Raw genomic sequence first — 17,364 nt, 5'->3', positions numbered from 1 at the left:
GATTCCATCATTTAAATAATGAAAGAACTCTTACTATACAAGAGCCAATCAAACCAAACACTAAATGCAAGCTGAGCTAACCACTGAGAGCCTGTGACCCAGGGTTTAGCTACATAAATGAAACCTGAATTAATAAGCCTACTATGATCAATTACCAGTTATAAATTACAAATTCAATGGATATGGCTAATATAGCTGTTACAAATTGGTTCAATAGTCCAAGCAACATATTGGTTATCAATTTCAGTCACAGTCTTTCAAAACTCAATTTTTCATTTGTACTTTTGCCTGTGCTCTGGGGGCATTTGGGATTATTACTTAGTGGAAGACCCTCAATGGGCTGATTGGACTTAGGCTAGTTCCTTAGGGAGGTCTGGAAAAGTTAGTAGGTTTGTTACTAATAAGCCAATACTTGGTTCTTATTCCTCATTGGCTAACAATGGTTATTTTATCAATGCTTTTAATCAACCTCTACAGGTATGTGTTTAGGATGGAGAGGTCTTAAACATACATTCTCTAGCTCAGAGGTGGGGACGTTACCCTGTGCCACAAGACTCTGATTAGTTTGTATCCTTTGCTTTGTGTATGTATGGGGCAAAGATTTACTCATATCCTTTATTTCCTTCAGCTAAAGATTTCATAAAACGCTTGATGGAGAAGGACCCAAACAAACGTTACACATGTGAGCAAGCACTAAGACATCCGTGGTAAGTAGGTCTACATTCAGTCTGGTAGATTGGATCTTTCTCTCCCAAGCATCTGTCTACTATATCATAGATCCCTGGCAACCCTGTGTCATGAATGCACTTATATTTTATCATCCATGAAATCTTTATTGCCACCGGTCTAATTATGAATTTCAACACTTCTTTTGCTTGGAATTTCTCTCCATCTTTCTGTCCCACTAAAATGGTCAGAAGTCACACAACACCATTGTTATAGTCCAACAGGTTTATTTGAAATCACAAGCTTTCAGAGCACTTCTCCTTCGTCAGGTGGAATGCAAGGAGGCACATAGGCACAGAATTTATAGCAGAGGGATCAAAAGATTGTACAAATGGTGTGAGTGGAGTGTCGACAGGCTAATAGTGACTCTCTGCAGGTAATCAAGAGTGTCAGACAGTGTGAGTAAAGTGTCTACAGCTGAATAGCAAGTGAAGGGATGACCTTCATTCTTATTCATTGGGGCAGTGAGATAATTACAACGAATTAAAGATAAGGTGGTGCTGGAGACAAACCAAATGGCTGAATAACATGCTAGGTCTAAGAGTCACACGCCAAAAGTCTAACCAAAGTAACAAGTAACTTTCATTGACCTCAGTGCAGGGAACTGCATGAAGCTTACAATCATTATCCAGAGATATGTTCAAACACCGAGAGAGATAGTGAATTGATGCCTGTATTAACTCGACAGAAGTGAAGAGGGAAGGAAATGATCTGTACTCAGTTTGCAAGTTGCAATCCTGTTTGTGTAAAGTTACCCAGAGTTTAGTTTGAGTCTGTGTTTAATCTCACCCCTTCTAGAATGACAGGAGAAAGTATAAGTTAGTGTCAGATTTCACTTTGAGAATCCTAATATTGTTCATTGGTCAAGCTTTGTTGAACTAGATATTCGTGTTGCACTCTGAAGGGTAAGAGATATGGCTGCTCTGCATAAGGTGCTCACATCTTCCTCACATTTCTCTCCAAATTTCCCCCCTCCATCTTCTCAGAGCACACCGGCTCATTATCCTCCCTCCCACACAGGGCCACTATTCTCCCTCACACACCAGGCCGGTCTCCTCTTTCCCTCACCAGGCTCTATCCTCCCTCCCTCACCATGCCACTATCCTCTCTCCCTCACCATGCCGCTATCCTCCCCCCCCCCTCACCATGCCGCTATTCTCTCTCCCTCAACAGGTCTCTATCCTCCCTCCCACACCGGGCCACGATCCTCCCTCCCTCAACAGGCCTCTATCCTCACTCACTCACCAGGCCGGTATCCCCGCTCCCTCACCAAGCCTCAATCCTCCCTCCCACACCAGGCCGCTATCCTCACTCACTCACTAGGCTGCTATCCTCACTCACTCACCAGGCCTCTATCCCCCTCCCTCACCAGGCCACTATCCTCCCTTCCACACCAGGCCTCTATCCTCCCTTCCACACCAGGCCACTATCCTCCCTCCCTCACCAGGCCTCTATCCTCCCTCCCTCACCAGGCTGCTATCCTCCCTTCCTCACCAGACCTCTATCCTCCCTCCCTCACCAGGCCTTTATCCTCCCTCCCTCACCAGGCTGCTATCCTCCCTTCCTCACCAGGCCGCTATCCTCACTCACTCACTAGGCTGCTATCCTCACTCACTCACCAGGCCTCTATCCCCCTCCCTCACCAGGCCACTATCCTCCCTCCTTCACCAGGCCTCTATCCTCCCTTCCACACCAGGCCACTATCCTCCCTCCCTCACCAGGCCTCTATCCTCCCTCCCTCACCAGGCTGCTATCCTCCCTTCCTCACCAGACCTCTATCCTCCCTCCCTCACCAGGCCTTTATCCTCCCTCCCTCACCAGGCCGCTATCCTCCCTCCCTCACCAGGCCGCTATCCTCCCTCCCTCACCAGGCCACTATCCTCACTCACTCACTAGGCTGCTATCCTCACTCACTCACCAGGCCTCTATCCCCCTCCCTCACCAGGCCACTATCCTCCCTCCTTCACCAGGCCTCTATCCTCCCTCCTTCACCAGGCCTCTATCCTCCCTCCTTCACCAGGCCTCTATCCTCCCTCCTTCACCAGGCCTCTATCCTCCCTCCCTCACCAGGCCTCTATCCTCCTTCCCACACCAGGCTGGTATCCTCCTTCTCACATCAGGCTACTATCCTCCCTCCCTCACGAGGCCGCTATCCTCCCTTCCACACCAGGCCTCTATCCTCCCTCCCTCACCAGGCTGCTATCCTCCCTGAGGCGGCACGGTGGCACAGTGGTTAGCACTGCTGCCTCACAGCGCCTGAGACCCGCGTTCAATTCCCGACTCAGGCGACTGACTGTATGGAGTTTGCACGTTCTCCCCGTGTCTGCGTGGGTTTCCTCCGGATGCTCCGGTTTCCTCCCACAGTCACAAAGATGTGCAGGTCAGGTGAATTTGCCATGCTAAATTGCCCGTAGTGTTAGGTAAGGGGTAAATGTAGGGGTATGGGTGGGTTGCGCTTCGGCGGGTCGGTGTGGACTTGTTGGGCTGAAGGGCCTGTTTCCACACTGTAAGTAATCTAATCTAATCAAAAGTAATCTAATCTAATCTCACCAGGCCTCTATCCTCCCTTCCACACCAGGCTGCTATCCTCCCTTCCACACCAGGCCTCTATCCACCCTCCCTCACCAGGCCTTTATCCTCCCTCCCTCACCAGGCCACTATCCTCCCTCCCTCACCAGGTCACTATCCTCCCTCCCTCAACAGGCCTCTATCCTCCCTCCCTCAACAGGCCTCTATCCTCCCTCCCACACCAGGCCGGTATTCTCCTTCTCACATCAGGCTACTATCCTCCTTCCCTCGCCAGGCCACTATCCTCCCTCCCTCACCAGGCCACTATTCTCCCTCCCTCACCAGGCGTCTATCGTCCCTCCCACTCCAGGCTGGTATCCCCCTCCCTCACCAGGCCATTATCCTCCATCCCTCACCAGGCCACTATCCTCCCTCCCACACCAGGCCTCTATCCTCCCTCCCTCAGCAGACCTCTATCCTCCCTCCCTCACCAGGCCACTATCCTCCCTCCCTCAACAGGCCTCTATCCTCCCTCCCACACCAGGCCGGTATCCTCCTTCTCACATCAGGCTGCTATCCTCCCTCCCTCACCAGGCCACTATCCTCCCTCCCTCACCAGGCCTCTATCCTCCCTCCCACTCCAGGCCGGTATTCCCTCTCCCTCACCAGGCTGGTATCCTCCCTCCCTCACCAGGTCACTATCCTTCATCCCTCACCAGGCTGCTATCTCCCTCCCTCACCAGGCCTCTATCCTCCCTCCCTCACCAGGCCTTTACCCTCCCTCCCTCACCAGGCCGCTATCCTCCCTTCCTCACCAGACCTCTATCCTCCCTCCCTTACCAGGCCACTATCCTCCCTCCCTCAACAGGCTTTTATCCTCTCTCCCACACCAGGCCGGTATCCTCCCTTCCACACCAGGCCACTATCCTCCCTCCCTCACCAGGCCTCTATCCTCCCTCCCACACCAGGCTGGTATCATTCTCACATCAGGCTACTATCCTCCCTCCCTCACCAGGCCGCTATCCTCCCTCCCACACCAGGCCACTATCCTCCCTCCCTCACTAAGCCGCTATCCTCCCTTCCACACCAGGCTGCTATCCTCCCTTCCTCACCAGACCTCTATCCTCCCTCCCTCACCAGGCCACTATCCTCCCTCCCTCAACAGGCCTCTATCCTCCCTCCCACACTGGGCCACTATCCTCCTTTCCACATCAGGCCACTATCCTCCCTCCCTCACCAGGCCACTATTCTCCCTCCCTCACCAGGCCTCTATCCTCCCTCCCACTCCAGGCCGGTATTCCCTCTCCCTCACCAGGCTGGTATCCCCCTCCCTCACCAGGCCATTATCCTCCATCCCTCACTAGGCCACTATCCTCCCTCCCTCAACAGGCTTCTATCCTCCCTCCCACACCAGGCCGGTATCTTCCTTCTCACATCAGGCTACTATCCTCCTTCCCTCGCCAGGCCACTATCCTCCCTCCCTCACCAGGCCACTATTCTCCCTCCCTCACCAGGCCACTATCCTCCCTCCCTCACCAGGCCACTATCCTCCCTCCCTCACCAGGCCAATATTCTCCCTCCCTCACCAGGCCGCTATCCTTCCTCCCTCAACAGGAGGTATCCTCCCTCCCTCACCAGGCCTCTATCCTCCCTCCCACTCCAGGCCGGTATTCCCTCTCCCTCACTAGGCTGGTATCCCCCTCCCTCACCAGGCCATTATCCTCCATCCCTCACCAGGTCACTATCCTTCATCCCTCACTAGGCCGCTATCTCCCTCCCACACCAGGCCGCTATCTCCCTCCCACACCAGGCCGCTATCCTCCCTCCCACACCAGGCCGCGATTGTCCCTCCTTCACCAGGCCAGTATCCTCCCTCCTTCACCAGGACGCGATTGTCCCTCCCATACCAGGACGCGATTGTCCCTCCCACACCAGGCCAGTATCCCCCCTCCCTCACCAGGCCACTGCCTCTACGCTTCTTCAAAACATAGCGTCACTCCAAAAGCTTGTAATTTCAAATAAATCAGTTGGATTATAACTTGGTGTTGTGTGACTTTTGACTTTATTCAAATCAAACCGACCGTATGTTTTTCAAAGTGTACAAAAGAAACGTATGCTTCCTGTGCAAATTCTGAACATGTTTGCTCATTAATCTCATAATGCCAATTGCTTCCCCCAACCCCCTTCCTCTCTGGAACAAAACAACTGTCTCCTGCACCTACCTATCCAAGTGACCCGCTCATAAGTGTTGACACATATTTAATTTAAAACGAGAATCTTCACCAGAGCATCCTTTGTAATGCGATCATTGCTCAGTTAATTCATTAGGAATTGTGGTTGCCCCCACAGCAGCCGTGACTATTGGACTTAATCGAGAATTTAATCACCTTTATCTTGACTTCTAGCCCCTACATCCCACTCCTAAACAAATATTGATCTAGCTTTTTTACATGGTTACAATCATAGTGCTAAATGAGTGGCTACTCCACAGTGAACAGTGTGCATGTAGTCCCCTGGCATTAGCACTTACTACTGTTCTCACTCTACACATGCACCGAACAGCTGAAGTAAGTCTCCAGTCTGCCACTTCCACTCGGTTATTTATCCCATCAAAACTTTGAATTTTCTATGAAGCTTTTATGTGGAATCCTGGAGGGCTTACCAGAGCAAGTCTGGTCGGGATTCTCACCCTGTTCTTATTTCAGGATAATCAACGCTGCACAAAATTCAAATTTTACAATTTCTTGCTGCAAATTTGCAAAGGTTGTGAAAGCAGACTGATTGTGATGACTATATGAAAACATATTCTTTACTCACACCCAGGTTAACTGAATGGTATTCCAGTAAAATTCCAAATTTGTTACAAACCTAGAGGGCACAAGATTACTAAATGAGTAAGATTTTACAGAGACAGCTGTAAGCAAGCTGGTCCACAGCAGTGTGTACCCTGCTGTTTCGCTGTCTGACTCTCAGTCTGCTCCCCAGCCTGGAAGTATTTAAATTGTTATCTGCACTTTGTCAACACAGTCTCGTCTATCAGTTAATTAATTCTCCAACTTTCAGAATCCGGGGAATAATGAAACAGCAGCATTCCAATTTATAGACTGCAGTAGACAGTGCTTAAATGTTGGGGTAATAAATAGATTCATATGATTTAGTTGGTTACATGGACCAAAAGTGAGTTTGTTAGTACTGTTTAATGGGGCAGAGCACGTTCAACATTTTCACTTCAGTCATTTAGTGTTTTTGGAAGGTATTTTAAGTTGTGTAGCTGTGTTTTGGAAATGCAACTCCAGTCTAAAGATATGACGATGCACGTATTAATTCTTCGATGTTCTTGTGAATCCAAATGGTTTTACAATTGAGTGATTTTGTACAGAATTCACAGACTGCAGTGCCTTTTCAGTAGAATCCTTCCTCAAAGGATCTACGCCCGGCCCCATCATTGGCTCTAACCTTATTCTCTCAAACTTTACTTCCCTTCTCTGAGTTCCCAAACATGTTGGAACTCGGGCTAAGAGTTTCTCACTTTTTATTTCATTCCCTACATGACTCCATCCAGTCCAGGTTCTGGGACCACCCAACGTTGTGACTAGCGTGATGGCCTGGCTTGTTCCTCTCACTTCCCGATGGCATTTTAACCCTGGCAGTTTACCTGAACTGTTTCTCCAGTGTGACACCAGACTTGACAGCTCCCAGTCTAATGGTCCCCACAGGACTGGCCCATAACTAGTGAGTTAATTGGTTTAATTTGGTCTTTATTTCAAAGACAATGGAGTATAAAAGCAGGGAGACTTTGTAAAACCTTTGTAAAACTAGTCAGAACACAGTTGAAGAGTGTGGTGCTAGAAAAGCACAGCTGGTCAGGCAACATCTGAGGAGAGGAGCAGGAGAATCGACGTTTTGAACATAAGCCCTTCATTTCCTGCTCCTCAGATGTTGCCTGACACGCTGTACTTTTCCAGCAACACACCCTCAACTCTGATCTCCAGCCTCTGCAGTCCTCACTTTCTAGTAGTCAGATCAGAGCTGCAATACTGTGAACAGTTTTGGCCCTTGTATCTAAGGAAAGATACATCGGCATTGGAGGCAGTTCAGAGCAGGTTAGCTCGGTTGATTCCAGTAAGGAGGGACTTTCTGACAAGGAAACATTGAATAGTTTGGCCCTGCACTCACTGTAGGTTAGGCGAATGAGAGACCTCATTGAAATGTATAAACGTCTCACGGGACTTGACAGGTTAGATGCTGAGAGGCTGTTTTGCATTGTGGGCGAGTCTCGGATCAGAGGACATAACCTCAGGATAAGGGGTCCCCCATTTAAGACAGAGATGAGGAGGAATGTTTTCTCTCAGAATGGAATGAATGTGTGAAATTCTTCACCACAGAGGGCTGTCGAGGCTGGGTCATTATGTATATTTGAGGCTGATGTAAGCAAATTTTTGATCACGATGGGAAAAAGGCAGGAAAGTGGAGTTGAGGATCATCAGGTCAGCCGTGATCTCATTTGAATGGTGGAGTAGGCTTAATAAGCTGATTGGTCTATGAATGCTCCCATGTCTTATGGTCTAATAATTGGCTACCCACTCTTCGCCTGTAGGAGGTGATGTCCTGAGGCAGCAGCAAGGCATCTAGCTCCCCACCCAAACCTTCTGCCACCATTTCACAGAATCTCCCATCTTCCAGGCATTCTCCAGAGAGCTGGTAACATTCAGCACTCTGACCATTCCTCACCCTCAACTCCACCTTCCCATCTCTTCCCCACATCGTTCGATGCTGCTGGCATTCAAAATCGATCTGGGAGATGAAGCGAGGGCAGAAAGTAGGTCATTTTTCCTTTCCTTGACTGTTAGATGGAATGCTGCTTCCTCAAGTGAATGATGATGAAAACGACCCAGATTTGAGCAACAGGAAATTTGGAATTTTGAATTTGCTGCTGTCTTTCTGATTAAGATACCAAGTCAGAAGGGCTATTAAGTTTGCTATAAGGACATTCCAAAGAAAAATAGTTTAATCAAGAGGATATACAGCATTAGCTTCCAATTCCATTTAAGGTTGTTTCTCAACGATTAATAGCTAGGGGCTAAGAAATGACCATTTGCATTAATAGTGCACTGCTGTTGAACAGACTGGCATTCACTTCTTGATTAGTCTTTTAAGAGAGGCATTTGGAATGATCATTTTGGAAGCCACGATTTAAAGTAATGGGCAGAGAAAATTTGCTCAAAAGCTGTTCACGTTGTAAACATTACTGTCTTCCAGCTGATTTTGTTGCAAAATATAATGTTAAGTGTCAAGCACAGAATTTAAATATTTTCCTTTAACGTTAGTAATTGTACAGAAATACACTGCTAGGTCACTACAACGAAGAATTTCAATTGCAACCAATCTTGGAATTTCTAAGCTTGATTGTTAAAACATTGCCTCAGGGGAAAAGTCACAGAATAAAGTTCCCATTGTTGACCCAATATTTCCAAAACGGCTCTATAAAAATGTTGAGGAGCAATTGTAAGGATGATGGGAAAGCAATAACAAACTAACAAACAGAATGGGAATCACATCAATCAGAGGCCTGTTAGAGGAGTGGCAGCTGGGTTCAAAACAAAGATAATGTTAACCACGTTTCAGGATTTGTGACCCCCTAAAGTCACTCAACAAGCAATTCTTGGAGCCACAGCTGAAAAGTGAGGACAAGAGTTGCCCTGAGGAACTTTGCCAGGGAATACGAATCAATCATAGAATCCTTACTGTGTGAAAGCAGGTCATTTGACCCAGTGAGTTCATACTGACCCTCCGTAGAGCATCCCACCCCATCCAATCCCTATATTTCCCATGGTTAACCCACCCAGCCTGCACATCTTTGAACTGTGGGAGGAAACCCATGCAGACATGGGGAGAATGTGCAAACTCCACACAGACACCCAGAGGGTGGAATCGAACCTGGCTCCCTAGTGTTAGGAGACAGCAGTGCTAACCACTGAGCCACCGTGCTGCCCAATGTAGTTCAACATTTACTGCCTTCTGTAATTGGGAAGCCACTCAGTTCAGGGGCGATTAGGGGTGGGCAACAAAGGCTAGACTTGCTGGCAACACCAATCCAATGAAAGAATAAAAACAACTCACCTTAGGCTTCAAATGTAGCATCTTACTAATCTACCTGTACAAAATGTAGCTGCCTGATTGTCATTTGGGCCATTTAAATAATGTAACACCAACGGCCATGGTCTGGATCCTGCCAACTACTTTGGGACTTAAGTGCTTCCTCTCCACACCTCCAACCTCCAATCTCTGACCCCTGAACTCTTGAGCATCTTATTCTCCCCTGAAGCCCTGCTTTCTCTTCCTGTGCAGATGTGGAGCATTAACTCTTCAGTTATCTTAAATTAGCAACCTGTTTCTTCAACCCAGTTACTTTGACAAGTTATTTTCTCTACCTGTCAGACATTGTCACCAAAGGTAGTACAATAGAATAAGCCGTGCGGGAGGCAGGGAGTGGCCCATTTACTGATGGTCACCTGAGGGAGTTATGTGCATTAACCATGAGCCTGAAGATTGTGAGTTTAAGTCAGATTCCAGAAGTCTGAGTATGATTATCAAAGCTGACAGTCCAGTCAAGTCCAGAGGGAGTGCTGTACTGTCAGCGGAGCTGACTTTCCAAAGAAACATTTCCAGGTGATCTCTCAGATAAATGCAAAAGATCCCATTGGATCCCTTGAATCCACTCCATTTAATTAGATCTGATTGTGACCTCATGTTCCTGCCAGACCTCAGTGTCCCTCCATGTCTCCCCGTGTCTGAGTGGGTTTCCTCCGGGTGCTCCGGTTTCCTCCCACAATCCAAAGATGTGCAGGTTTAGGTGAATCGGCCTTCCTAAATTGCCCGTACTGTTAGGTGCATCATTCAGAGGGAAATGGGTCTGGGTGGGTTGCTCTTCGGAGGGTTGGCGTGGACTGGTTGGGCTGAAGGGCCTGTTTCCACACTGTCGGGAATCTAATCTAATCTGTTTAACTCAACTTTGAATGTATTCTATGATGCAGCCAAACTGATCTCTGTGGAAGAGAACTCTATGTATCTTTCTACCCCCCGCAAGGGAAATAGTTCCACCACCTCTCCATCGTTAATGAGAGAGTCCATAATGACTAAACCATGCCCCCTAACATTCCCCACAAGGGGGAACATGCTCTCAGTATTGACCATGACAAGCCTCCTCAGAACCGTGTGCATTTCAATAAGGTCACCTCTCATCACCTAAACTCCAGTGAGGTACAGGTCAGCTCCTGTAATCCCGGGTTCCAAACAGTTGACTGGAAGTTAAAATGCAGAATAGAAACTGCGTTGAACTTATAAAAGACTCAGAGGAAAAGTATGAATACCTTCACAGAGTAATATGATTTACCAAATAAGAAGTAGGACAGGCTAGAAGTCAGATTCCATTGTGGTAAATATTAGATGATGAACACTTGTGTGGAAGGTTAAGGCAGAAAGTATTAACTAATCACTAGGTAGCTGAATTAAGATGCAAACACAATTGGTTCTTAGAATCTTTTGCCACAGTGTGTAAAATGGAATAATAAAAGGTGATCTAATTATCTTTACAAGAAGGTGGGAACAGTTCACCAAGCTAGATATTTGTGAAGATGTAACTTGGAGGAAACAGAGGATGATATAATAACATTGTGCTTTTTAGAACTTTTAAAGTTTCCCCTCTCATCTTGCTCTCAATTAATATCTGTATCAGAAACCCTGTGTACACAGCGAAGGAGGATATGTGAAAGGGGGGATGAGACACATTGCGAAGGCACAGTCTTTTGACAGACCTTTAAAATGAAGACTAAACAGAGAATCAATAGATGATAGAATCCCTACTGTGTGAAAGCAGGTCATTTGACCCATTGAGTCCATACTGACCCTCCGAAGAGCATCCCACCCTGTGTCCAATCCCTGTATTTCCCATGGTTAACCCACCCAACCTGCACATCCCTGGACACTGTGGGCAATTTCCGATGGCCAACCTACCCAGCCTGCACATCTTTGGACTGTGGGAGGAAACTGGAGGAAACCTATGCAGACATGGGGAGAATATGCAAACTCCACCTTTATCATTGCAAACCACAGTACTTCGCAGATGGCGCTGAATTTTTGAAGAAAATATTATTCTCTCTCAGCATGTGAGCATTGCTGGGAAGGCCAACTATTTGTTGTCCATTTCCCGCTGAATTCAGTGTCTTGCTCGGGCCATATAGAACATCGAACATAGAACAATACAGCACAGAACAGGCCCTTCAGCCCACAATGTTGTGCCGGACATTTGTCCTAGCTTAAGCACCTATCCATGTACCTATCCAATTGCCGCTTAAAGGTCACCAATGATTCTGACTCTGCCACTCCTACAGGCAGCGCATTCAATGCCCCCACCACTCTCTGGGTAAAGATATCTGAGGGCAGTTTAGAATCCACCACACAGCTGTGGGTCTGGAGAGACAGGTTGGCCAGACCAAGAAAGGGTGGAAGATTTATCTCTCTTAGGGATATTGTGATGTGGAGGTGCCAGTGTTGGACTGGGGTGGATAAAGTCAGAAGTCGCATGACACCAGGTTATAATCCAACAGGTTTATTTAAAATCATAAGCTTTTGGAGCGCTGCCCCTTCATCAGGTGAGGTGGAGAGAGACACACAGGAACAGAATATATAAGCCAAGAGATAATAGCATTGTTGTGGGTCTGGAGTCACATGTAGGCCAGACCAGGTAAGGATGGCAGATTTCCTTCCCTGAAGAACATTAATGAACCAGGTGAGTTATCAGTAAGAGTATTGTAAGAACAGTAATAAACACTTTGGGACATTCTGAGAGGCTCTATACAAATTCAAATCTTTATTTAGGAATGATATTACCTTATGTCTCAAAATCAGACTTAGGTTTTGAGTAGGTACTGAGACCAGACGTACAAGGGGATGGATGGCACTGTCCATCAGAATATCACATGGAAACTTCTTGTAATGTGTAGGAGAGACGACTGATTCAAACCATTAGTTTACACGGGGTTCAAATGCATGAGGTGTTGAGATGTTGTGCCAACACATTGCACTAGCTCATCACTGGACCTGACCGCCTTCATTTCCATTCAGGAGCGTGTGTTCAGGAATGGAAATCCCATTGCTCTGTCATGGTTTGCAGAATAATCTACAAGACGTAGAATCGAGAGTGTGGTGCACAGCAGGTCAGGCAACATCCAAGGAGCAGGAAAATCGGTGTTTTGGGCATTAGCCCATCATCAGGAAGACATAGACAAGTTTCTCCCTCACAAATAAAAACAGAAATTGCTGGAAAAGCTCAGCAGGTCTGGCAGCATCTGTGGAGAGAAATCAGAGTTAGCCTTTTGGGTCGAGTGACCCTTCTCTCCACAGATGCTGCCAGACCTGCTGAGCTTTTCAGCAATTTCTGATTTTTTTTGCTGATTTACAGCATCTGCAATTCTTTCTGTTTTGATTTTCTCCCTCAGTAATGTTACACTTTCTGCAGTCACTGTACTGAACGTAGGCATATCCACAATGATTTGCAACTTCATTGGCTATTCCCATAAAAAATAATTAGCTAACAGAGTTTGGTTTAACCTTTAAAGTAAGGGGTTCATGTCTGCTTTGAATAATCAGCTGTTTCACCAACTCTGTCCAGTGTTTTAACATAATTGAAAATTCATCACATTTGCATTGGGATAGATCAGTTTGTCTCACATTGAAAGGGAAATTTTGAATCTCTTGAGACAGCAAGAGCACAGTCCATCATTGAGAATGACAGCTCGTTTTGCTACTGTTCCAACAGTGGGTTAGGATGTCTACCCTTGAGCTTAAATTATGTGTTCCTGAGGACTGGTTCCTGGATGGATGCCACGGGAGTACATTTGAGCTGATTGCAGCCCTTGGGAGAGAATCAACTTTTCTATGACCAATCTTTTTAGCAATCTGGCAAAATTAATATTTTCTGCACGAACAGCCTAGCTCCACAGGGCATAACTGAAGAGCCACTCTGAAATGTGCAGGGAATTTTCTGCCTGCTTTCTCCAAGGAACCTGTCCGGTAGGTTTGAGTACAAGATAAATTGTTGGACTGGAGTCAGTGGATGCAACAGCCAACTTCATGCCTAAGGTAATTAGTTAGAAACATTTCTTCTGATTTTTACAGGTGTTCACATTAAAGCAGGGTGGTAATTGGACTGTTCTTTCAGATCATTCATCATGGAACTTAATCCCAATTTGCCTCTTCCAAACATTCCCTATCATCCTTTTCTTTCAGCTTAATCCTGGCTGCAGACTTTCCAACAGGAATCTCTGAGGTGCCAACTTTAGCTCCATTGGCAGTATTCTTGCTTGGAATCAGCAGGGAGTTGAGCACAAAGGTCAGGACTGACAGAGTGCCACAATGTCAGAGGTGACGTCTCTCAGATGAGATGTTGAACTCATACCATTTTTATTTCTCCTATGCATATGCTGGCACCACAGACTCTAATCTCTCTTCTGCCAACATAGAATCTTGTAGATGTACAGCACGGAAACAGACCCTTCAGTCCAACTTATCCATGCCAATCAGATATCCTAAATTGATTTAGTCCCATTTGCCAGCACTTGGCCCATATCCCTCCAAACCCTTCCTATTCATAAACCTATCCCGATGCCTTTTAAATGCTGTAATTGGACCACCTTACACCACTTCCTCTAGCAGCTCATTCCACACACGCACCACCCTCTGTGTGAAAAGGTTTCCCCTTAGGTCCCTTTTAAATCTTTCCCCTCTCACCCTAAACCTATGCCGTCTAGTTATAGACCTCCCCAAACCCAGGGAAAAGACCTTGTCTATTTACCCTATCCATGTCCCTCATGATTTTGTAAACCTTTAATGGGTCACCCCTCAGTCTGGACATGCTTGGGTAACACTCGCTAAACCACGCATGACTTGATGGCAATAACAGAAATTTGCTAGAGAAACGTAGCAGGCCTGGCAGCATCTATGGAGAGAGAAAACAGAGTTAACTGTTCAGGTCTGGTGACCCTTCTTCAGAAGACCTGATGAGAAGATTTTCAGTGGGAATAATCTAAAGATGGATTTTGAAGATTTCAGGATGATGGAAGGATGGCTGTCTTTTTAAAATATTTTGAGGTTTTTTATTGAAGACAAAAAGAGGGGAATTTTCTTTGGCGCATCAGGGAATATTTATCCATCAATCAACATGACCCAAGAGTTGCCTGGGGAGGTTGCGATTACTGTCTGTAGGAAGCAATTTGAGGTTACATTATAAAATAAAAACTGAAAGGACAGCCGATGCAGGAAAGCAGAAACACAAACAGAAATTATTGGAAAAGCTCAACCTAGCTGTTTTTGTTTCTAGTTTACCTGATAATGTGACTTCTCATTTAGTGATGAATTAGATTGCGAGTACATTGGGTTGCCCAGCAACACAATGGTGCTATATAAATTCAACTCGTACTTCTTTGATTATCATTCACTGAGGAAAAATGAAAGACTGCTGGTCTATTTCCCCTTTGCTGTCTCACAATTTTCCTGTGACTTTATATGTTACAAAAGATTGTGTATTTCCCTTGTTTAATGCATATTTTTGAAATATGATTCCTTGCCATGATAATCCAGTCACTTCAGCTCCTGTGATTGGCCCATTCAGTGATGTCAATGTTCTGGAGCAGGCCGGACCCCCTCAAAATATTTCAGGAGTCTAATTTTGCTCATTGTTTTAAGCAGGTGTGTTGTGGATAGTCCAGGAGCAATGCAGTTTGTCAAACCATGCAGTTTTAAACAAAATAGAATTTATTTACAAAAATTACTGAATAAAACCCAAACAATTGAGAACAAAATACTGAATAACTTAATCTATCTGAAAACCGGACAGATCATCCCAACTTAAATGATGTTGTTCCTAATACTTGCAACAATCTCAGGGCAGAAAAAGTAAAATCAAACACAGCATATTACAGGAGAGATGTCAGAGAGAGAGAGATGAAGGTCAGTATGGTCTTGCTTCTTTGGGTCCAACAGCTTTTACAACTGCCTGACTGCTTTGAGCGAATAGCCAGACTGCCAAAAGTCCCAAACCAAACCAGAGGGAGCTGAGCTGGGAGAACTGGCCACTCCCCTTTCATTGTACAAGTGTTTTCTTTTAACTTGAAAGCCTGTTGTCTGAGGCAGTATCTGTTAGCTATAATCAAACTGGCCTTAAAACCCTTCAAATTAGACTTTTCGGAGTTTGTGTCTTTTACGACCTCGCTGGAAAAAAGACAAGGACAACATAACCTTGTTAAAGGAGCAAGATCTTCATGTGGGGAAAAATGTAGGTTAAAGAATTGACTGCATTTCTGAACCATATCTTTACTTAGTTTTTAAAAAAGTGTGTACTAAATCTAGATCTGGCTGGAAAACTAGTTATTTAGCAGAATGGGTAGATGTGTAGGTCACGTGGAGTTATGAATGAATTCTAAAATAAGAATGAACTAAACAATATTCTAGGGTTTCGAGTGTGCAGAGAAAAGGAATTGGTGTGACACATGTCCATAGCCATAGTGCTTCCATAATGTCTCAATATGATAAACCCTACACTGACCCAAAGTTATTAGATTTGGAGCATTGCTGAGCATTGTTTTTCAGACAGGATTGGAAGCACAAAAGCAGTTTTTAAACCATTATCTAATAGTCAGGATGGTTAAAAAGACATTTGGAACATTTGCCTTCATTGCTCAGTCCTTTGAGTACAGGAGTTGGGACATGATATTGATGTTGTACAGGACATTGGTGAGGTCCCTTCTGGAATACTGTGTCCAGTTCGGATCGCCCTGTTATACGAAGGATATTATCAAGCTGGAGAGGGTTCAGAAGAGATATACCAGGATGTTGCCTGGAATGAGATGTTTGAGTTACAAAAAAAGGCTGGCTAGGCTGGGACTTTGTTCACTAGAGCATAGGAGGTGGTGAGGTGACGATATAGAAGTTTATAAAGTAGTGAGGGGTATGGTAAGAATTAATGGTAGTTGCCTTTTCCCTAAGATGGGGGATTTCAAGACTTGGGGCACATTTCTAAGGTGAGAGGAGAGAGATTTTAAAAAGACATGAGGGGCAATGTTTTTTACACAGAAGGTGGTTTGTGTATGGAATGAACTTCCTGAGCAAGTGGTAGATGTGGGTACAGTTACAGCATTTAAAAGACATTTGGATAGGTTCATGAATAGGCAAGGTTTGGAGGAATATTGGCCAGGAGCAGGCAGGTGGGATTAATTTAGTTTGAGATTATGTTTGGCATGAGCTGATAAAGTGTGGATGAAGCACAGCAGGTCAAGTAGCATTAGAGGCGCAGGAGGGTCAACATTTCAGGTTGGGATCCAGCTCCACACTTGATCGACACTGACCTTCCAGAATCTGCAGTCGTCACTATCTCCATCAGGTTTAACTGCTGGATGAAAACCTGGTGTTGTGTGATTTTTAAATTTGTCCACCCCAGTCCAACGCTGGCTCCTCCACATCATGTCCATTATGTTTGGCAAGGACAGATTGAACTGAAGGGTCTGTTTCCGTGTGTATGACTCCATGACTCTAAAAATGTGTCAAATGTTGGAAAAAATGTACATTGTTTGCCCTTTTCTGTAATTTATGTACAATCCACTCCACTTGGTGGAGTGCTTAACGCAACCTACAAGTACAGAGTAGGTTCCACAACACTAGAACAATTTTTCATTTTGATGACTTGGTGGTTTGAGCCTTATACTTATAACATTGATCACTGACTGTGTGGGTGTGCACTGATGTGGAGGGCACTCCTCCATCACCACCCTCCATGCGGACAAATTCAACACAGCGAGCTGAATACTTTGTCAGTTCAGTGACAGCTCATTTTGCCTTTGCAGGGCTCTATCCTGATTAGTGTAAAAAATGAGGTCTGCAGATGCTGGAGATCACAGTTGAAAATGCGTTGCTGGTTAAAGCACAACAGGTCAGGCAGCATCCAAGGAATAGGAAATTCGACATTTCGGGCATAAGCCCTTCATCAGGAATGAGCTCATTCCTGATGAAGGGCTTATGCCCGAAACGTCGAATTTCCTAATCCTTGGATGCTGCCTGACCTGCTGTGCTTTAACCAGC

General features: G+C 45.7%; 1 protein-coding gene across 1 annotated transcript in view; it reads left to right on the top strand.

Annotated features, from left to right (window-relative positions):
- The window catches only part of camk1da (calcium/calmodulin-dependent protein kinase 1Da), a 423,380-nt gene that overhangs the window by 388,638 nt on the left and 17,378 nt on the right, over positions 1-17,364 (top strand). Inside the window, exon 8 of the mRNA XM_060843087.1 lies at positions 629-707. Coding sequence (XP_060699070.1) covers positions 629-707 — 79 coding nt within the window. The remainder of the gene's footprint in view (positions 1-628; positions 708-17,364) is intronic.

This window comes from Hemiscyllium ocellatum, chromosome 23, assembly GCF_020745735.1.
Source record: "Hemiscyllium ocellatum isolate sHemOce1 chromosome 23, sHemOce1.pat.X.cur, whole genome shotgun sequence".
In the NCBI taxonomy this organism is placed as follows: domain Eukaryota; kingdom Metazoa; phylum Chordata; class Chondrichthyes; order Orectolobiformes; family Hemiscylliidae; genus Hemiscyllium; species Hemiscyllium ocellatum.
Note: the sequence above shows the minus strand (reverse complement) of the source record. Positions and strands in the feature narration are given on the sequence as shown.